The sequence below is a fragment of the Phoca vitulina genome, unplaced genomic scaffold (genome assembly GCF_004348235.1).
Source record: "Phoca vitulina isolate PV1807 unplaced genomic scaffold, GSC_HSeal_1.0 scaffold10, whole genome shotgun sequence".
NCBI lineage: Eukaryota > Metazoa > Chordata > Mammalia > Carnivora > Phocidae > Phoca > Phoca vitulina.
In genome coordinates, this window is record NW_022589713.1 from 25,526,284 (window position 1) to 25,549,517 (window position 23,234).

General features: G+C 35.3%; 1 protein-coding gene across 4 annotated transcripts in view; it reads left to right on the forward strand.

The window, feature by feature from the left end:
* Positions 1-23,234, forward strand: part of PIK3R4 (phosphoinositide-3-kinase regulatory subunit 4) — an 83,762-nt gene that overhangs the window by 10,106 nt on the left and 50,422 nt on the right. For all 4 annotated transcript variants that reach the window (XM_032408720.1, XM_032408722.1, XM_032408723.1 and 1 more), the window contains exons 4-8: positions 1,258-1,840; positions 5,943-6,077; positions 7,994-8,215; positions 16,489-16,662; positions 20,787-20,932. In XM_032408720.1, coding sequence (XP_032264611.1) covers positions 1,258-1,840; positions 5,943-6,077; positions 7,994-8,215; positions 16,489-16,662; positions 20,787-20,932 — 1,260 coding nt within the window. The remainder of the gene's footprint in view (positions 1-1,257; positions 1,841-5,942; positions 6,078-7,993; positions 8,216-16,488; positions 16,663-20,786; positions 20,933-23,234) is intronic.

Here is a 23,234-nt window from a genome sequence, read left to right on the forward strand (position 1 = left end):
TAAAGAATTCTGTGGGCGGTCACATAAGCCATATATCCACCTTACTGTTTGAGGGGATCTTTATTAAGTCCATCAATACAGTAACTGATGGCTTATAATGATGATGACTCTCAGTCATAGAAAGTTATAGTATATTAAAATATTCTGTTTTAATTTCTCTTACAAATGGCAAGTATTAAAAAATAAGATGTTTTAGAAGAAGCCAGTTTAGCTCATGTTCAGTGAACCGTGCACTGGATTAGGAGTTGGTATACCTGGCTGTTCTATCTTTGGGTATGGCACTCATCTGTCATGTTACATTGGCTAAGTGACTTCATGAGTTTGGGCCTGCATTTTCTTAACTATGAAAGGAGTGAATCTGACAAATCTTTAAGGCTTAATCTGAATGTAAAAGGAATTCTATTTAAGTCACTTTTCCTGATATTTATAGTTCATTTGATTCCTTGCAAGTTCAATGCTAGGTGCCTATTTAGAATATACACAGAAAGCTCTAACTAGATATATTTTTATGATATTTTAAGTATTTAAATAATGACTGATTCACTGAAGATCTAGGAAAAATTAAGCTGTGCTCTGTATATTGAAAGAAAATTATTTCCCTAAGATGTCAGAAAAGATGATAAATTCAAATTAGGTATATCATTTCTAGGGTTTGTAGGATTTAACATCTCTTATACACTTGAGAAGTTTAAACCACTGATTCCCTTTTTGACTAGATCCTAGAACTACACTTAAACCATGTAGTCCCTTGGACTTGGGGTATTAAGACTCTAAATCATAACTGAGATATGTATATAGATTATAGTGGTTCTCTGATTCTTTTCAGAATCGTGTGTAATTTTATATGTAAAAATGTTGTGTATACAGTTTTGTTCTGGAGAAAATCCCATTGTTTTCCTCAAATTCTCAGTGGTATTACCCCACTCAAAAATGTTCAAGAATCCTTGAGTTGTGGGCAGCAATGTATTACTCCCCTGTCTTAGTAAATGGGAATGCTGAACAGGGTATATCTCCCTTTGCGTCTGGGCCATCTGTAATACATTACTATATAATTCCTTGTTGCTCTGTAGGATAGTAGTAGAGTCACATATTACTTGTAGTCCGGTTCTGAAAGTAGTTTGAAAGGCAAAGATTGAGAAGAGTCAGAGTTACCTCAGAAATTCTTTATGTCATGTTTAAGTTGCCCTTGTAGCTTTCATCTGGTTTAATCTGCTGTTCTCAAATCTATTTTTTACTCCTTTTCTCCCCTTGTTGTAGGTAACTCAGATGATTCATCGTGAGCCAGATAAACGTTTAGGGGCAGAAGATTACCTAAAGCAGCAGCGTGGCAATGCCTTTCCTGAAATATTTTACACATTCCTTCAGCCCTACATGGCCCAGTTTGCCAAGGAAACATTTCTTTCTGCAGATGAGCGCATTCTGGTTATACGGAAGGATTTGGCCAACATAATTCACAATCTTTGTGGACATGCTCTGCCAGAAAAAGCAGAAGGAGAGCCTAAGGAAAGTGGGCTGGTTATCTTGGTGTCTGTTATAACGTCCTGTCTGCAGACCCTTAAATACTGTGATTCCAAACTTGCTGCTTTGGAACTTATTTTGCATTTGGCCCCAAGATTAAGTGTAGAAATTCTTTTGGATCGTATTACTCCCTATCTTTTGCATTTCAGCAATGACTCTGTTCCTAGAGTGAGGGCTGAGGCCTTGAGGACGTTGACCAAAGTTCTTGCTCTTGTCAAAGAGGTTCCTCGCAATGATGTCAATATCTATCCGGAATATATTCTGCCAGGCATAGCCCACTTAGCCCAAGATGATGCTACTATTGTTAGACTAGCCTATGCTGGTAAGAGTTTATTGTCCAAGTAATAGCTGCTCATATTTTTTTTTTTTTAAAGATTTTATTTATTTAATTGACAGAGAGAGAGACAGCGTGAGAGGGAACAGGGGGAGTGGGAGAGGGAGAAGCAGGCTTCCGGCCAAGCAGGGAGCCCGATGTGGGGCTCGATCCCAGGACCCTGGGATCATGACCTGAGCCGAAGGCAGTTGCTTAACCAACTGAGCCACCCAGGTGCCCCTAGCTGCTCATATTTTTGAAGTTAGTGACTATAATACCTCTTGTTTCTCTTATTTGGGAATTTCAGGAGTGAATTATAGTCCTTGAACTATTTGTGTACATTTTAATAATTTTTGTAGCTAATCTGTTCCTGGGACTCAACTTTTGATTGTACTCATTTTTGAAGTGATCAGAATTATAAGGTGAAAAATATGTAATATAGAATTCTATGATTTTACTTGGTATACTACATTTAATTTGGAGTGAGACTAATGTTTACAAGTATGTTCTGACTTAGTGTCTTTAGGTCTTTATGAAGTTTCTCTGAACAGATATGCTAGTTTGAATATCAACTGTAGGATACAAGTCTATTGCCATTCAAAAAGATGAATTTTGCTGGATAATTTGGTGTTGAAAGGTTAGCCTATTACCAGATTTTAAGGTCCTTTTAGTTACTGTAGTGCTTAAGGTGTGTGGCTTCTTTGTGATGAGGTTATAACACATCCACCTGTTGTATTTGTAATTCTTACTCATAAAATTCATGTTCTTAGCTCCCCAAATTAATTCTGCATACTAATTTTTGCATGGAAGATGTCATTGAAACATTAACACAATTCATAATTTATTTTTAATATAATCTGGAAATCACAGATTCTGTTTTGGTCTTTGTAAATAGTACATAAAGTGTGGTGATGATATTGTCACTTTTTTGGAAGGTACTTGCTAGGTTTATTAAATTTACTATTTGCCTGTCATTTTAATGGAACATATGAAAAATGGTTTTTGGACTCTGGCCTTATCTCTAGGTACATCCACAAAGTGGTGGTTGTTGGGTTTTTTATTTTCCCCTATACGTATATTTTTATTTATATTTATCCATTGCCTATTATTTATGGTTTCTGGTTTCCGTAACTGTATAGGTATACATGTCAGGCCTAGAAAATTCAGGATTTCTTTAAGAAAGGTACATTTGAGTTTATAATTTGTAACATAGCATATTTATAATTCACTTGGCAAACATAATTAAACCGGAAAAATAAATAAAAGTTTATAGGTTTTAAAAATAAGATGGGGCGCCTGGGTGGCTCAGTTGGTTAAGCGACTGCCTTAGGCTCAGGTCATGATCCTGGAGTCCCTGGATCGAGTCCCACATCGGGCTCCCTGCTCGGCGGGGAGTCTGCTTCTCCCTCTGACCCTCCCCCCTCTCATGTGCTGTCTCTCTCATTCTCTCTCTCTCAAATAAATAAATAAAATCTTTAAAAAAAAATAAATAAATAAAAAAATAAAAATAAGCTGTATCTTTCTTTAGAGTTTTATTACCTACTGTTGGTCTTAGTTTGTTCTCAGTTGTGTTAAATGGGTAAGGTTCTGATGTGTAGGTGCTATATTAACATTGTGACAGTCAATTACTAATAGGGATAGCAGAAAAATAATAACTACTATTTATTGAAAAACCTGTGTCAGAGCATCTGCTGCTCAAGGTTGCAAGGATTTGTTGCAAGAGATATATAAATTTTAAGATAGATTTCAGATTCTAAGATATATGGATTCTAAGATCTATATATCTTTTGCAACCAATCCTTGCAACAACCTTGAGCAATAGATGTTATATTACGTTCATTTTACAGGTGAGGAAATTGGGAATGGGAGAGGCTAAACAATATGACCTAAATGTATCTGGTCTCACTCTTTCTCAGTTCTCAGAGCTGCTGTCTATACCTTGACTCTGAAGCAACTCTGCTTTTCTTTGGTCTTCTGGGTCTTTATGGTGAGAGTCTATGGTAACCCAGGGTCAGTGCTGGTACCTTGCAGTGTCCCTTCATCGTGGCTTAGTGCATGATAAAGCTGTCTTTTTTTCAGTAGAGCCAGAAGTCTATTTGAACTTTTATGGTTAAGTATAATTAAACCACACACGTCAGTAATTCTAAAAGTTTAAAATCAATTTTTAAATGTCTTTTACAGTATTCTTTTTAGACTCAGAGGTGGTATAGATTTGTATCTTGTGTAAACTTTCAAGTGTGTTGTGGTGTATGAACTTAAATGGGGAAAGAGGCATAGATCTACTCAGATTTTAGAAGTGCCCAGGAAAGTAAGAGACTTTTCCTAATAAAGATACATCCATTAAAGTGGGGACATTCATCTAGAATTTGACTTATTATCAGAGGATGGCCCAAACTCTCCCGTCTTCAGGGTGAGCTTGCATTACAGGTATTCACGTCTTGGGTACTTAGAGGTAAATTTTTGTTCTTCAGAACAATGTTGAACCTGTTGGGGGTTCAGAGGGGGTGGGACTCCAAGATAAAAGTAATCACTACATTTGATAGTCTCAGCAATCTCAACTCTTGTGAGATGCACCTCAATTGTAGTGGTGTTAAAAATTAAGGAAAAAGTGAGTCTGAGAATTGATAAAATAAGGTAGTTAATTAAGCTCTATGTTCAGTGCTGTTTATTGCTAAGGAAGAGAGTGCAGTCTTTTCCTGGTACGGTCGTATGTTAAGACGCACAGAAATGGAGGGAAAGAAGGATAGAGATACAGGCATAAATAAAAAATGGAAGGGAGAAGAAAGTGTCAGCAGATCTGATAGCAAATGTGACAGCAGAAATTAGATATTTTCACAGTGGTAAGGAATATCAGACAGTCCTAGGAGATTATAGAGAAAAGAGAAAATACAACTGCAGAAACATGGCAATACTTTGGTTCATTAAGAAATTCACAGTATCACAAGGAAAGCAATCTAATAATGGTTGATTCAGTTTAGTAATAGCTCTTTGAGGTAGATGTGACTTATGTATGTGTGAAACATACTCATATGTTAAGCAGCCACCTAGTAAGTGTCAGGGGCCGAGATTTGAGACGGGTCTGTGATTCTGAAGCCCAGCTTAGCCTGTTATTTTATTTATTTATTTTTTTAAAGATTTTATTTATTTGTCAGAGAGAGAGTGAGAGAGAGAGGCAGGCAGAGGGAGATGCAGGCTCCCTGTTGAGCAAGGAGCCTGATGCGGGACTTGATTCCAGGACCCTGGGATCATGACCTGAACCGAAGGCAGACGCTCTACTGACAGAGCCACCCAGGCATCCCAGCCTGTTATTTTAATGTGAATGTTTCTCTGTTAGTCTAATGTATATCTCTCACCTGTTAAGATACTGTTTGTAGGTCTCTGTAGAAGGATTAAGCTTTTCCCTCAGTAGATTTGAATGCTATATTTTGGGATATTTTGTATTTTTTTTCCCAGTCTTACTGAGATATAATTGACCTGTATTACTGTATAAGTTTAAGGTATAAAGTATAATGGTTTGACTTACATATGTTCTAAAATGATTACCACAAGTTTAGTTGGCTTCCATCCTCTCATATAGGTACAATGAAAAGAAGCAAAAACGGAAAAAAAGTTTTTTTCTTTGTGATGAGAACTCTTAGAATTTGCTCTCTTAACTTTCATATATGTCATTATAGCAGAGTTAACTATAGTTTATGCTGTACATTTTTGTATTTTTAAAAAGTTTATGTTTCATTATTAAAACTGTTAGTTGTAGGGGCGTTTGGGTGGCTCAGTTGGTTAAGTGTCTGCCTTTGGCTCAGGTCGTGATCCCAGAGTCCTGGGATCGAACCCCACATCCTGCTTCATGCTCAGTGGGGAGTCAGCTTCTCCCTCCGCTCATCACCCACTTGTGTTCTCTCTCTCATAAATAGATAAAATATTTAAAAAACTGTTAGTTGTAGATTATGAGATTAGTTACCAAAAATCTGATTAGGTTAAGTGCTAAATTGAAAAGTCCTACTTTTCCTCCTTAGTTTTAAGATTATTATTTATATGTATAAAGACAGGAGGGGAAAGTTACAAACATTACAAGGATTTAAAATTATAATAATAAATTTTCCCTTTTTTGTAGAAAACATAGCTCTGCTGGCTGAAACAGCTTTGAGATTCCTGGAATTAGTACAGTTAAAAAATCTCAATATGGAAAATGACCCAAACAGTGAAGAAATAGATGAAGTTACGCATCCCAATGGCAATTACGACACAGGTAGTATGATTTTCTCTTCCAGATTTCTTATTATTTGGAATGAATTACTAATGTGGACTTGAAGGACACTATCATTGTAATTTTCATGTAAGATGAAAGAATACCATATATATATATATATGGTGTGTGTTTCCTATATATGTATATATATGTGTGTGTATATATATATAGGAAAGGTATATATATATAGGAATATATATATAGGAAAGGTACCTGTGTTTCATTGTTCTCTCTCCTCTGTATACGCTGTATACCAGATACACTGTTACCTAACCAGAAAATGATTAGCTTGTTGCCACAGATTCTAAGTTCAGTTGTTTTTCAGCCACAATTGATTTGTGTCAATAGTAAAGCTAGTTGAATTGTATAATTCTTACAAGATGAAAGAAAAAAAACATTGACAACGTCATAGCTAAAGCATCTAAGCCTTTTCTCCTTATGTGAGTATACTTTGAGTATCCTCAATCATAAACTGTGTTTATGTTGTACTATCTGTGATTTATGGATCAAAGCCCACACCTTTTGCTTTAAATGAACAGATGTGATGGTAAACTCTTTGATGTCAAAGTTTCTATCTTAAGTTTCTTTACATACAAACAACTCTTAGCAGGCTTTTAATTAATGTTTATTGAGTTAAAGAGTTAGAAGTAAAAATAATACACTTAGATCTGTTTTAGGATATTTCTAGTTCAGGAAAACTAGAGAAATCTAGTTTTAGATTTTTATGCTATACACAACAGTAATGGCTTTATTATTAGAAGGGCATCATATTTAGCATATATTCTCTGCAGTTGAAGACAGTGGAATAATTTTGAACTTATAGAAGAATGTATCAGAAAGGAAATCCTCGCTTTTTTCATGGAATTACTTAGAAAATGATACTGTCCTACATTCTATAACTATGTAATTGGATGTTTATAGATAATGAAGTTAGGTGTTAAACCTTTTTTGGAGTTGATCTAAAGTTTGTCTTAATGCGAAGATAGTATTTTGCATATCAGACCACCTTTTCTCTTGAAAGTGGCTGCACCAGGAGTGGCCTCTGCCCTCATTCATTAAGCCAACAGATAATTGTTAAACATAAGCTCCGCATTAAGCAATTATGTGCCTGCTCTAAGCACTAGAAATACAGTGGTGAATAAGACAGAAAAGATCCTCCTGTTGAGCTTACATTTTAGAAGGGAAAGGAAAAAAGGAGGGCGTTTAGGAGATAAAGTCAGAGAAGAAGGTGGTGGCCTTATCATGTAAAGCCTTGACAGGATTTGCAGTATATTTTCTGCTTTCTAAAAATTTAATAAACTGACCTTAAAAATGCTTTCTAAAAGTATTAAATTGTACCATCAGTTTATATCCTTAACAAGTCTAGTATTTTGAAGTCCTTGATCAAGTTGATTTTATTGGTGGCAGTATGATCTTTTTGGTATTATCCCATAGTTTTTCTCCTTGAGCCTCAAAAACAGATCTGTTTAATTAATGAGTTGGTAACCATGCTTGTGGCATATGCTTATCAGGGTGTTGTTCTTCAGTTTTTTTTAAGATTTTATTTATTTACTTGACAGAGAGAGACACAGCGAGAGAGGGAACACAAGCAGGGGGAGTGGGAGAGGGAGAAGCAGGCCTCCCGCAGAGCAGGGAACCCGATGCGGGGCTCGATCCCAGAACCCTGGGATCATGACCTGAGCTGAAGGCAGGACGCTTAACGACTGAGCCACCCAGGTGCCCCTGTTCTTCAGTTTATATTTTGGTTTCCCATCTATCCTTCAGAGCTTTGAACAGTGGAAAAATTTAGTGGTTATAGACTTTATAGTGGCTTCTCTAATTGTTCTTTTTCCTCCAAGGAGTAAGAAAGAAGCCTACGTCTATATCTTGGGGGAAAAAAACTGATCCTATCTTTATTTTATTTTATTTTTTTTTAGAGCTGCAAGCCTTACATGAAATGGTCCAACAGAAAGTTGTCACTTTGCTAAGTGACCCTGAAAATATTGTGAAACAAACCTTGATGGAAAATGGAATAACACGGCTGTGTGTATTCTTTGGACGTCAGAAAGCCAATGATGTTTTATTGTCCCACATGATCACTTTCCTAAATGATAAGAATGATTGGCATCTTCGTGGAGCTTTTTTTGATAGTATAGTTGGTATGTTTTACCATTTGTTTTAAAATATATCTTTAAGATTTTGAATTGTTCTCTCAAATAGTACTTCTGTGAGGTCTGAAAGATAGGTGACAAGACTACCAATTTTATTAATAATGAAATGAGCTCCTAGTGTTTCTGTCTTTATGCTGCTTTTGGATGATAAAAATATCTTAGCTAATCAAGGGATTGGTTAATTAAATTGTGATTCATTCATATGAAGGAATATCATGTGGTCATTAAAAACAATGTTTTAAAAGAATATTTAATGACCTGGGAAAGTACCATGAAATACTCTTGAAGTGACCAAAGTATTGGTTCTATAAGGTAATATAACAAATATGTTTATAAAGAAGTCAGGGATATACTAAGATTTGTATAGTGATTATCTCTGGGGCTGGGATTGTAGGTGATTATTTATGTTTTTGATATTTGTCAAATTTTTTATAGTAAACATGCATCAGAAAGTAACTTACAATCAGAAAATAACAGTTAAGCTACAAGTGTGAATGAAAATCAATTTAATTAGGCAGAAAATTAAAGCTTGCAGGCTATGCTTTGTGTAAACTGAAAATGTGTGAAAAATTAGTTTTTTTTCTACTTTTTTCAAAGTGTTAATTTTTTATTTTGTTCATTTGTTTTTCAGATTCCACATATAAGTGAAATCATATGGTATTTGTCTTTCTCTGACTTTTTTCACTTAGCATAATACCCTCTGGATCCATCCATGTTGTTGCAAATGGCAAGATCTCATTCTTTTTTTGTGGCTGAGTAATATTCCATTGTATAGATATACCACATCTTCTTTACCATTCATCTATTGATGGATACTTGGCTTGTTTCCATGTCTTGGTTGTTGTAAATAATGCTGCAGTAAACATAGGGGTACATATATTTTTTCAAATTAGAGTTTTTATTTTCTTTTAGGTAAATACCCAGTAGTGGAATTTCTGGATCATATAGTATTTCTCTTAATTTTTTAAGGAACCTCTATACCATTCTCTGCAGTGGCTACACCAATTTACATTTCCACCAACAGGGTACAGGGATTCCTTTTTCTTTACATCCTCACCAACACTTGATGTTTCTTGTGTTTTTGATTCTAGCCATTTTGACAGGTATAAGGTGATGTATCATTGTGGTTTTGATTTGCATTTTCCTGATGATTAGTGATGTTGAACATCTTTTCATGTATCTGTTGGCCATCTGCATGTCGTCTTTGGTAAAATGTCTGTTTAGGTCCTCTGCCCAGTTTTTTAATCAGATTATTTATTTGGGTGTTGAGTTGTAGAAGTTCTTTATACATGGTGGATATTAACTCCTTGTAAGATACATCATTTGCAAATACTTTCTACCATTCAGTAAGTTACCTTTTAGTTTTGTTGATGGTTTCCTTCACTGCAGAAGCTTTTGATTTTGGTGTAGTCCCAATTGTTTATTTTTGCTTTTGTTTGTTTTGCTTGAGGTGACATATCTAGAACATGTTTCTATGGCCTGCGTCTAAGAAATTACTGCCCATGTTTTCTTCTTGGAATTTTATGGTTTCATGTTTTACATTTAGGTCTTTAATCCATTTTGAGTTTATTTTGGTATATGGTTTAAGAAAGTGGTTCAGTTTCATTCTTTGCATGTAGCTGTCCAGGTTTCCCAGCACCATTTATTGAAGACACTGACTTTTCCCATTGTATATGCTTGCCTCCTTTGTCATAGGTTAATTGACCACATAGGTGTGGATTTATTTCTGGGCCCTTTATCCTGTTTCATTGATCTGTGTGTCTGTTTTTGTGCCAGTACCATACTGTTTTGATTACTACAACTTTGCAGTATATCTTGAAATCTGGGATTGTGATAGCTCCAGCTTTCTTCTTCTTTCTCAAGATTGCTTTGGCTATTTGGGGTCTTTTGTGATTCTATACAAATTTTAATATTATTCTGGTTCTGTGTAAAATGTTGGCATTTTGATAGGGATTGCATTGAATTTGTAGATTGCTTTGGGTAGTATGGACATTTTAACAATATTTTTCCAACCCATGAGCATACAGTATCTTTCCATTTGTATCATCTTCCAGTTTCTTTCATCAATGTTTTATGGTTTCCAAAATCCAGTTTTTCACCTCCATGGTTAAATTTATTCCTACACATTTTATTCTTTTTGGTGCAATTGCAGATAGAACTGTTTTCTTACTTTCTCTTTCTGCTGCTTTGTTACTAGTGTGTAGAATGGCAAGATTTCTGTGTATTTTGTATCCTGCAACTTTACTGAATTTATTTATTTTAATAGTGTTTTGGTGAAGTCTTTAGAGCTTACTGTATATAGAATCATGTTATCTGCAAATAGTGACAGTTTTACTTATTCCTTACCAATTTGGATACCTTTTATTTCTTTTCATGTCCAATTGCTGCAGCTTAGACTTCCATTACTATGTTGAATAAAAGTGGTGAGAGTGGACATCCTTGTCTTCTTCCTGTTCTTAGAGGAAAAGCTCTTAGTTTTTCATCATTGAGTATGATGTTAGCTATGGGTTTTTTATATATGGCCTCTATTATGTTGAGGTATGTTTCCTCTAAACCCACTGTGTTGAGAGTTTTTGTCATGAACAGATGTTAAATTTTGTCAAAGGCTTTTTCTGCATCTATTGAGGTGACCATATAATTTTATCCTTTGGTTTATTAATGTGATGTATTGATTTGCAAATACTGAACCATCCTTGCATCCCTGGAATAAATCCCACTTGATCATGTGTGGTGAATGATTTTTTTTAATGTATTGTTAAATGCTCATTGAATGGGTTGCTCATATTTTGTTGACGATTTTTGCGTGTATGTTTATCATAGATATTGGCCTACAGTTTTCTTTTTTCTTTTTTTTTTTTTCTTGGTCTTTGGTTTCGGTGTCAGGGTAGTGCTGGCTTTCCTTCCTCTTCTTTTTTTTGGAATAATTTGAGGAGAATAGGTATTAATTCTTTGAATGGTTGGTAAAATTCACTTGTGAATCCATCTGGTTCTGGACTTTGTTCTTTCGGTGGTGTTTTTTTTTTTTTTAAGATTTTATTGATTTATTTTAGAAAGAGAGCATGAGCGGGGAGAGGGGGGGGGGGGGGGGAGAGGGATAAGCAGACTCCATGCTGAGCGTGGAGCCCAACTTGGGGCTCAATCCCAGGACTCTGAGACACAGTCTGAGCCAAAACCAAGAGTCAGCTACTTAACAGACTGAGCCACCTCTCAGTGCCCCTCTTTGGGAGTTTTTTGATTACTGATTCAGTTTCATTACTAGTAATTGGTCTGTTCAGATTTTCTATTTTTTCTTGATTTACTTTTAGAAGATTGTATGTTTCTAGGAATTTATCCATTTCTTCTAGTTTGTCCAATTTGTTGGCATATAATTCTTTACAGTTTTATCATCCTTTGGATTTCTGTGGTGTCAGTTGTTACTTCTCCTTTGTTTCTAATTCAGTTATGAAATAGTATATGCCAAAGCCATATTATTATGGTTACCAATTAACCTTTTTTTGTATCATTTTGCACATGCTTGTAACAGCTTGTCTGTTAGCTTAAAAGATTGAAAAACTATTCTGCATATTGGAAAGCTTCACTGGTATCTGAACTTTCTCATGTATTTGCAGAAAGCTGTAGGGTATAGATTTTGGTTCCCAAGAATCTAGGAAAGTAACTGCTAAAAGGTTTGCCTTTGGTTTTTTCCCAAAAAATAAAAAAAGAAAAACTCATATAGCAACAGTATTGATATTTCTGTAAATGCTGCCATATAATGTTTTGGAGAAAAGGATCCTTTTCTCCGTTTCAGAATTGTATGCTGTTCTTGCTTTGTTACTATTGGAGATTATTGATCTCTTTTCAGACATATTTATAGTTAAAAAATTAAAAAATTTTTGATGTATAATTGATATATAATATATTAGTTTCGGGTGTACAACAGTGATTCAACATTTACATATATTATAAATGCTCACCACGGTGAGTGTACTTACTGTCACCAAAGTTATTGCAATATTATTGTTTATATTCTATGTTGTATTTTACATTTCATGACTTACTTATTTTATAGTGAAGTTTGTTCCTCTTAATCCCCTTCACCTATTTTACCCATCTCCTCACCCCTCTTCCGTCTGGCAACCACCAGTTTGTTCTCTGTATTTATGAATCTGTTTCTGTTTTGTTTGATTTTTCATTTTGTTTTTTAGATACCATATATAAGTGAAGTTGTATGTTATTTGTCTTTGTCTGACTTGTTTAACTTAGCATAATACCCTCTAGGTCCATCCATGTTGTTACAAATGGCAAGATTTCACTCTTTTGTGACTGAGTAATACTCCATTGTATATATGTACCACATCTTCTTCATCCTTTCATCTGTTTTGTTTTTTTTTTTAAAGATTTTATTTATTTATTTGACAGAGAGAGTCAAAGCAAGAGAGGGAACACAAGCAGGGGGAGTGGAGAGGGAGAATTAGGCTTCCTGCTGAGCAGAGAGCCCAATGTGGGGCTCGATCCCAGGACCCTGGGATCATGACCTGAGCTGAAGGCAGATGCTTTTAACGACTGAGCCACCCAGGTGCCCCCATCCTTTCATCTGTTGATGGACACTTAGGTCCCTTCCATATCTTGGCTATTGTAAATAATGCTGTAATGAAAATGGGAGTACAGATGTCTCTTTGAGAGCCTGAATTCATTTATTTGGATATATACCCAGAAGTAGAATTGCTGGGTAATATGGTATTCCTATTTTTAAATTTCTGAGGAACTTCCATGCTGTTTTCCATAGTGGCTGTATCAATTTACATGCCCACCAGTAGTGCATAAGGATTCTCTTTTCTCCACATTCAGGTCCTTTGCCCATTTTGTAATTGGATTGTCTGTCTTTCTGGTGTTGAGTTGTGTAAGTTCTTTATATATTTTGGATATTAACCCCTTATTGGATATATCATTTGCAAATATTTTTTCCCATTCAGAAAGTTGCCTTTTTGTTTTGTTGATGGTTTTTTCCACTGTTTGTATTAGTTTATTGATTCATCTCAGACTCCTCTAACTCTGTTCTTATACTTTGCTTCTCACATCTTTGTCTTTCTTGCTTTCTTCTTTCAAATCTTATTTTTATTTCTTTTTTGTGGAAAAGGTGGTGCTTAGAACTTCCATCTGTTGATCAATTCATGTGTATTTTGAATCATGCCTTAATGTTTTTAATTCTCAAATAACTTTTCATTGTTTGTATTTTGTTTATAAAAGTAATATATGTTTGCTGTAGAAAAAATTTTTTTTTTTTTAAGATTTTATTTATTTATTTGACAGAGAGAGACCGCGAGAGAGAGAACACAAGCAGGGGGAGTGGGAGAGGGAGAAGCAGGCTTCCCGCGGAGCAGGGAGCCCGATGTGGGGCTCGATCCCAATCATGACCTGAGCTGAAGGCAGATGCTTAACGACTGAGCCACCCAGGTGCCCCTGCTGTAGAAAATTTGGAAAATAAAGAAACCAAGAAGAAAATAAATCACCTCTAATCTTATAGTCCTTTATGACGTCTGTTAATGTTTTGGTGTTTTAATTCTATAGGTCACTCTCTCCTCTTTCCATTCCATTTTTGCCATCTTGTCATATATGTCATGAGGCACTATTGTGTACCTGTTAAGAGTAGGTATTCTATTCTGGAGCCATACTGTTGGATTCATGTTCTGGCTTTGTCATTTACTAGTTGTGGTTGATGGGGAAATCATTTAATGTCTTTTTTCCTTAGTTTCTGTATTTGTAAAATGGGAATAACACTAGTACCTATCTGGGGACTCCTGGTTGGCTTAGTCGGTTAAGCGTCTGCCTTTGGCTTGGGTCATGATCCCCAGTCCTGGGATCAAGCCCCACTTCGCTCCCTGCTCAGCGGGGAGCCCCCCCACCGCCCCGCTTATGCGTGCACGCGTGCGTGTGCTCTCTCTCTCAAATAAAATCTTAAGAAAAATAATAGTACCTATCTGTTGTGAAGATAAAATGAACTAACATATGTAGTAGTGCTGGGCACAGAAGTATTATGTATGTATTATATTACTTCTTAATCTTATTATTTTTTAATTCTTTTCCTGGTGACATATTCTAAGCATTATCTCATGTCATTAAAATTTTTTTGAAACCAGCGTGCCTGGGTGGCTCAGTTGGTTAAGGATCTGCCTTCGGCTCAGGTCATGATCCCAGGGTCCTGGGATCGAGCCCCACATCAGGCTCCCTGCTCAGCAGGGAGCCTGCTTCTCCCTCTGCCTCTGCCTGCTGCTCCCCCTGCTTGTGCTCTCTCTGTCAGATAAATAAATGAAATCTTAAAAAAAATTTATTTTGAAACCATAATTTAATAGATGAAGATAGTCCATTATATGGTTTTACCAAAATTTATCACTTTTGGATATTTAAATTATTTTCATTTTTTCCTTTCATATAGAGATAATATTTTACATAAATATTTGCTTCTGATTATTTTCTCAGGATAGAAGTCTGAAATTTTAATTATTGGGTTAAAGAATATGAATATATTTTTAAAACTCCTGATACATTTTATAAGCATTTCAAAAAACATTGTATCATTTTCCATTCTGATCAGCATCGTTTGACCCTACTGCATACCCTTCAGCATGGAATAGGCTTCACATAATCTTTGCCTGTTGGTATGGTAAAATGATAACTTGTTTTGATGTATATTTCTGTGTTTATTTGTGGAGGTGAAAAATTTCTCATGTTGATTACTCATTCATACTTCTTCTTCTGTGAATTTTTTATTTATTATTTTGGCCCTTTTTTTTTTCTTAAAGATTTTATTTATTTATTTGACAGAGAGAGAAAGCAGAAGTAGGCAGAGAGGCAGGCAGAGGGAGAGGGAGAAGCAGGCTTCCCGCTGAGCAGGGAGCCCGATGTGGGGCTTTATCCCAGGACCCTGGGACCACGACCTGAGCTGAAGACAGACACTTAACAACTGAGCCACCGAGGCTCCCCTATGCCACATGAAGTTTTAACTCATACCATTTCCTGATCCCTCTTCCCCTCTGTTTTTGAGATGTAGATCACTATTTTCAGTGCTTTAGTTTTTGTGTGTTGTTTTTATAACTTTGAATAATTAAACCTCCTTCTTATTGATCTACTTCTGGACTACAAGGAGATGAGTGCCCCTTTCTCTTTCTCCTTTTCCTTGTTGGTAGGTTCTTTCTGCCAATTATTGATTGACAGTTCAACTAGCAAATGCATTGCATAGTTGATAATATTTATATTTTGTTCTGTAGTCATAATAAAGTCTTGTGCTTGTATAGACTGATTCTGAAATTTCAAAGCAAAATTTACATGATTATGTGTAAATTTTATTGACTTTAGAACCAAGTAGTGTACTATATTTGCTTCCCCACAGTTCTAATGCCATGACTCCTTTATCACTTGATGAAAATGTTTAGGATGTCATCAGTGGATTCTTTCTGTCTTCTGCAGATTATTAAGGACTTTGCACATTTTAATTTACTTTTTATTTATACCATTATTTTCTTGAACAATTTTTTGTTTGTTCTGGACTTTCAGATTCCTTTGTTTTCCTTTTGAAAGAAAGTAATACATCTTCTTTACCTTGTCTGTAATATCAAGCCTCTTTCTTACCAGTTTTACCTATTGCTTGTAATCTATTCCATTTTTCTTTTTGATAACATTTTTGAAATTTATTGGCTTTTTGTTCTAATTTGGCTGATAGATTTCTGAATCTTTGCTAGCTATTATCAGTTTATCCCCTTGAATTCCTGGGTTGTATCTGTCATTTTTGTATATTCTGCATTTTTTTTTTATTTTGCTGAAGAACATCCTCAAGAAACTTTCTTAGGTAGGGTTGCATGGGAAGTTAACCTGGATAGTCTTTGTATGTTTTAAAATGCCTTTTTTTGTTCTCTTATTTTATTGGCAGTTTAAGTGTAAAATTTATTTCACAACTTTGGAGGTCTTGCTCTGTTGTGTTCTAGCCTCCGTTGTTGCTAAAGATTATTTTGTGAAGATCGTTTTCATTGTTCCTCTTTCCTTTTTAGGGGACATATTTTTCTATCTCTAAGTTCGTAAGATCTTTTTTTTTCCCTTGGTGTTCCAGAATTTCTTGGTGATTTGCTTTGGTATGGATCTTTTTCATATATTGTGCTGAGTAGGAAGTGCGATGGCCTATCCTGGATTGTTGCTCAATATATTTGGGTTTTGATTAATTTTATTGTTTAACTTAATGGCATTTGTACTTTCAGGTATAGAATAATCATGTGATGTTGCTTCTCTTTCAGGTGTTGCTGCGTATGTTGGTTGGCAGAGCTCCTCAATTCTCAAACCCCTGCTGCAACAAGGTCTTAGTGATGCTGAGGAATTTGTTATTGTTAAAGCTCTTAATGCCCTTACCTGTATGTGCCAGTTAGGGCTGCTGCAAAAACCCCACGTCTATGAATTTGCCAGTGATATTGGTAAGTTTCTGTTTCTTAAAATTAGAAATAGAAAATTAAGGGTGTCTTAAGGGAAATAACAAATGAGAGAGCGTTGTAAAAGTTCTAGGCAATATAGAGTCAGATTTTCAACTTTATTGTCCCGTGTGTGTGTGTGTGTGTGTGTATGTGTGTGCGCACTTACGTGCATGTTCACGTATGCTTGCATGTATACAAGAGACAGGCAGGCAAACAAACAAGGTCATTTGGTCCTCTAGCCCAGCTTGGGAAATAGCTCTTTGTTTTTATCTGTAGATAAGTCTTTAACTTGAAAACTAGGTTGTTTTGTTTTGTTTCATTTTTAACATGATGTAGATAAAGTCTTTAACTGCTTTGGAGAGTCAACCTATTTTTTGAACAATTGACCACTAGTCAGGAAGTTGAAATTGAATGTACAGGATTGTCTATGACATCTGCCATTGCACTGGTTGCCACCTAAGAATTCATAGTGTTGAAGTTACTACTGTTAACAATTTTATTAACCAATGAAAAGAATTAATGTTTAACCTTTATAGTACTTAGCCTATTTCCCTCAATTTAAAATTCAGAATAAGGGCAAACAAGTAAATACGACACTTTCTAAAATTAAGAATATCTGGAACTTTTAGTCTTCTTATCACTTCATTTTAAGATAGTAAGCAATATAAGATACTAAGTTGGCTCTGTCTTGAGAGGACATGAAATCTTAGAAAATTGCCTTTTTTGGATAAAATGCTTAATTGCTGCTAAATGCTTTGCCAAGGAAAATTAATAGAAAGCCAAAATTGGTTGGATTTGGTTATAGGTTATTCTTGAGGCAGTCCTCAGAGAAAAAAGACAAAGGAGTTATGATTTATTTTGATTGTTGAGAAAGTAGGTAGTAGCTTGTAGAGATGTATAAAATTTCTGGAAAAAATTTTTTTTTAAACATTCTTTTTTTTAAGGTTTTATTTATTTGTCAGAGAGAGAGAGAGCACAAGCAGGGGGAGTGGCAGACAGAAGGAGAGGGAGAAGCAGGCTCCCCGTGGAGCAGGGAGCCCAATGTGGGGCTCGATCCCAGGACCCCGGGATCACGACCTGAGCTGAAGGCAGATCCTTAACCAACTGAGCCACCGAGGCATCCAAAATTTCTGGAAATTTTTAAGGCATGAATGTAGCTTTTTAAAAAATATTTGTGGAAAATTTATATGGAGGTTTCTTATTTTACACTCTAATATCTATAGTTGTTCTTTTAGTTTATAATGTTAATTTGGTTTGAATTTTTTATGCATATGTTCAAAATAATTACAAATTTTAGAAATTGTTGAGTATTGGTACCACAATCATGATGAGAATCTCGATTACACTGAGTTGTTTTTGGTTTTTCATATAAGCTATGGAGTGCTGTGTAGTGTAAGGGCAGATATAGAAAGCAGTGTTTTCCATAATAATATTAAGGAGAAAATGTATTTTCTTAACATGCATATCATGCTATATGGAATGTTTTCCTGCTCATTTTCATTTTCTGAATTCTCACATAGTGCTTTCTTTTTTCTCCTATGAAAGTGGCATTACCTTTATGGATCAAGTTTTTCTTGCCTTTGATTTTGATCCGCCTTATTTTAATGAATATTCTCTGTATATAAATATTTACGTGTATGTTCTAATTTCATATAATTTCTTTTTTTTTTGTAAAGACTTTATTTACTTGAGAGAGAGAGAGAGCATGAGTTGTTGGGGAGGGGTATAGCGAGAGCAGGGAGCTGAGCAGGGAGCCCGATGTGGGGCTCCATCCCAGGACCCTGGGATCATGACCTGAGCGGAAGGCAGACACTTAACCGACTGAGCCACCCAGGCACCCCTCATATAATACATTTTTTCTGTTGCCTAATTACTTGGAAACTTTTTTTGAGACTTAATGTAGCTTATAATTAGCATTTGATTTATCTGAAAAATGGATGTCTATCAATTTTTAAGCAAAAATCATCATAAATATAGTTTTTATCCCTCTTCTCAAATTTTACAGAGATTTTTCTGTGTTCTGCTGTTTCTTGTCATTGATCATAGGACGAACATATGGGACACTCTGTATCTTTAGTTTAGCATCAAAATAAATGTGTCTTTATCTTTAGGTATAGAATAAACTCAATATGGTACAACTTCTTGGATAGGGAACTCCCTTAGAACTGGAACTGAATTTGGGTACTATCTGGGGGGGGACAAAGCTTTGCTGAAAAAAATCAACTAAATTATCCGTTGGCATTTTGAACTATTTCAAAGAACAAACAATTTTTAGTAATTTAGAAACACCTTTAAAACATAAACTGTATACATCTCTCTGTTGTTCTGTTTTTATGTGTAGTCTATTATAGTTATTACTAAAGGGAATGGTGGTGGTGATAATGGCATCATGATTTCTTTGACAGTTTTGAAAAAAAACTACACTCTTCCCACTTAGGTATTATGCATACTCCCCTTCTCTCATGCTTGTTCCCATATAATTGGAATGTATTGGATAGAGAAAAGATCAAGTACACTGTTTTATAGGAAATACTCTTGAGTGTTTGAGGTTCTTTGTATCAGCTACTTACTGATACAGTGATGCTGTACGACAGTCAACCGTAAAATCTCAGTGAATGCTTTAGTAAAATTCTCATCATGAATGTGTGGGCTGTATGGGTGGCTCTGCTTTAGGCTTTGTATCTCCAGATTGTAGTGAGAGTGACCCATCTGTCTCATTCTGGGTCCCATGTTAGATGGGCAGCAGTTTTTTGGGTTATGTTCTAGGTGATGGCAGAAGCATGAGACAGCAAGCCTAGCTATGTAGCACATTTCAGGTCTCTGTTAGTATTATATCTGCTAATATCCCATTGGCCAGAGCAGGTTGATATGACTGAGCTAAAAGCAAGAGGCAGAAAAGTACCCTTTGTATACCATGAGCACAAGGCAAAGAGTGTGGTTGTGTAACAGAGATAATGTAAAGAATTGGGACCAATAGTTCAGGCTCATACAGTGCCTAACTCCTGCCACGTCATTTTGGGTTTAGCTATTTTCTGGAGGTTCTTCGGTATTTTTCAGTCCTCATTTTGCCTGTTGTCAAAGGGAAACTACCAGCCCTCCTTTGTTGTTGTATCAGAGGCTGCATGGTGCTTATGAAATAATCAAAACCTCCTTCATGTGTAATTAAAAGAGTTGGAAATGGGAGAACTTCGGAGACGGATATTTTGAACAAATTTTTTCTCCTTCTCTCTTTTATATAAGTAATATTGGCATATGACAGTGTTCTTATTTCTCTATTACCCTACATTTCTTGTAAAATTAATATCCTCTAAATGCTGATGTTTTAGCATACTTAGAACAATTATATGTATACATACGTATTTTTTCTTTTAGAAGTTTTATTCTAAATCGGGTTTAAAAGTTTTAATTTTATTCTAAATCTTACTTTGATTAGTTGAAGTCATTGATTTTTAAGTGTAATACACAAGATAGTTAAAAGGGGTGAAAAGACATTCATTTACTTTTCTGGTTTAATATTATATATATATATATTTAAATTTTTATTATTTTTTAAAGATTTTATTTATTTGAGAGAGGGAGAGCAGAGCGAGAGAGAGAGAAAGAGAGAAAGAGCACAAGCTGGGGGGAGGGGCAGAAGGAGAGGGACAAGCAGACTCCCCGCTGAGCAGGGAGCCCGATGCTGGGTTCGATCCCAGGACCCTGAGATCATGACTTGAGCTAAAGGCAGACGCTTAAACGACTGAGCCACCCAGGCGTCCCTAATCTTATATTTTAAACTCTTTAAGAATGGGCATCATATTTTCTGCCTTTAGTTCTATTCATAATGTCTTGTGAATGAATTTATGAATGTTGTATTAGATTTTATCAAACCTTTTCATTTAAAAGAATGTCAGATAAATAGCTCCAAAAATTCTTTTATGGTATTATTGCTGTTGTGTATGATAGAGAATATTATAATATTAGTATGTTGAGTTGAGTTTATGCCATAGGATAATTGAGTATGTGAAGACAGCTGATAGTAACATTGGGGTACAATCCCTTTATCAGTTGTGTTATAAAGTGAAAATTTGTTTATCCCAATTGGATAAACATGGTTTAAATCCATACCTTTTTCTTTTCCTGTTTAGCCCCATTTCTGTGTCATCCCAATCTATGGATACGCTATGGTGCTGTAGGATTTATCACAGTGGTAGCTCATCAAATAAGTACAGCTGATGTATACTGCAAACTGATGCCTTACCTAGACCCATATATTACTCAACCAATAATACAGGTATGCTTGTTCCAACTTGGCCTCAGTCCTCTCCAAATTGTGCCCGTTAAAAAAAAAAGGTTTAGAAAGTCCTATTTTTATTTAAATTTTTAAAGATTGAATTGGGCTACAGCATTTTCACATTCCTTTAAGCTAGTTAATGTTAATGGAACAAACAATATTGAAGGTGAGAAAAGTTCAAGAGACTGTTGTGTTATACATCATTTTATGCATAATGTAGCACTCAATAGTTCATGCTTTATTATGTGCAGTGTTGTAAAACATGTGCTATTAAAGTGAAATACAGTGGAAATATTGATGGGCCTCTACTTTTATTGTAAAAAGTATAACTGATTTTAGCCGAAGTCAGCATTTATAATAAATTGGAAAAAGCCTTTTACAGATGTTCGTTTTCTTTGGACCAGTAACTGGTTCTGGTTTTTTTTTCTGTTCTTTTTCATTATTTTAATCTAATCTTTTAAAATCTGATTTAATCTTTTTTTTTTTTTTTTTAATCTAATGACTTGTGCCCCCCTCCTCTCTTCCCATAGCATAAATTTCAGGTTTTTGGTTTGTATAAAGCAGTTATTTACCCAACTTGTCAGCACTGACATGCTTTATCTTCCTAGAAAGCTATCAAAAAATAATCTAAATTGAGTGAACTGTTGAGAGATGATTCTGGCTATTAAAATATTCTGAATTTTTTTTTTTTTTTTTTTTTACTAAAACTCTATTTCCCTTTTGCAAATTCACATGCTTCTAGCTTCTGCTACTTTTATATTCCAATGCACCTTTCCCTTGGTTGGAGAAAATGATCGTGGATATATTCTGGAAATGAGGAGGCTTTGGCTGTGCCTTCCATCCTTTTCCCCAGAGATTCATCCATTTTTGGGGATCATCATTCTTTGTTTCATAGTTTGTAGAATTTTTAATTTTTATCTTAGCAATTTATATATACACATATATATGAAAGATGGATAATATTACTAGAAAATATGTCTTTTTAATTAATTAATTTTTTTAAAAAGCTTATTTATTTTAGTAGTATCTCAGTACCCAACATGGGGCTCAAACTCACAACCCCGAGATCAAGAGTTGCATGTTCTTCCAACTGAGCCAGCCAGGCAGTGCCCCAGCCTTTTCTATTTCTTTTATTTAAAAAATTTTTTTATATTTTTATTTTTCTTAAAGATTTTATTTATTCATTTGACAGAGAGAGGGAGAAACAGCACACAAGCAGGGGGAGCGGCAGGCGGAGGGAGAAGCAGGCTCCTCACTGAGCAGGGAGCCCGATGCGGGACCCGATCCCAGGACCCTGGGATCATGACCTGAGCCGAAGGCAGATGCTTAACTGACTGAGCCACCCAGGCACCCCAATTTCTTTTAAAGTTTAATAAATTTTCTTGGAAATCTGGTCTAGGGATTCTCACTACTTTTGGTTACTTATTCCATTTAGAAGTTTGTTTATGAAACTTACAACACAATGTGGAGAAAGTATCCCTGGGAATTAAAAATTGCATTCATTTGTAGTAACTTAGTGGTAGTTTACTGTAATAAATCTAACATTAAAAAAAAATCTGACATTAGGTGGTTTTTTAGAAATCTACACCACTCTTTGTTTTCTCAGGAATATATGTATATTTCTCAGGAGATATATATATTTTAGTAGTATCTCAGTACCCAATATGGGGCTCATATTTTTTTTCTTTTTTCATTGCTTTATTTTTTGAAAGGCTAGGATTGGGAGTTGAGAGCCTAATTATCCATATGCTTCATAAATCTGCCTTTCTACAGTTTGAATTAGACAAAAGATACCCTTTTATGCTGGTTTGCACTGGCCAGCTTATCAGGTAGTTAAATATGTCTAAAGAAAATGCTCTTCGTTGTGGTTAGTATGCTCATCCTTTTTATTATATATCCATTGACAAGGAGGGTGTTTTTGGGGATAAAAAAAGGAAGGATTTCATGAACTCTGTGGAGAGAGTAATGTTTTTTAAGAAGGGGTTGAATCTACTGGGAAACGTGATGATTGCTGGGCAGCCCTGTGACTGTTGAGCATCTTTTCTCAGTCAGTACCTGCTGGCTGTTAGACCTGTGAGCTCCAGGTACTTTTGATCTAGGAGATCATCTGACATTTTGGCATCCAGAAAAAGTCTCTGTCATTTTCTAAATTTTTCTAGCCTGGGTATATACTATTATTCTTCCAGTATGGAATACACATATGTGTACTCACATGCTAACTATGTAAAGAAAAACCTTAGCTCTTAAAGATCACTAGTATTCTTTTTTCTTCTAAGCAAAAATTGCAGATGTTGATTTTGCC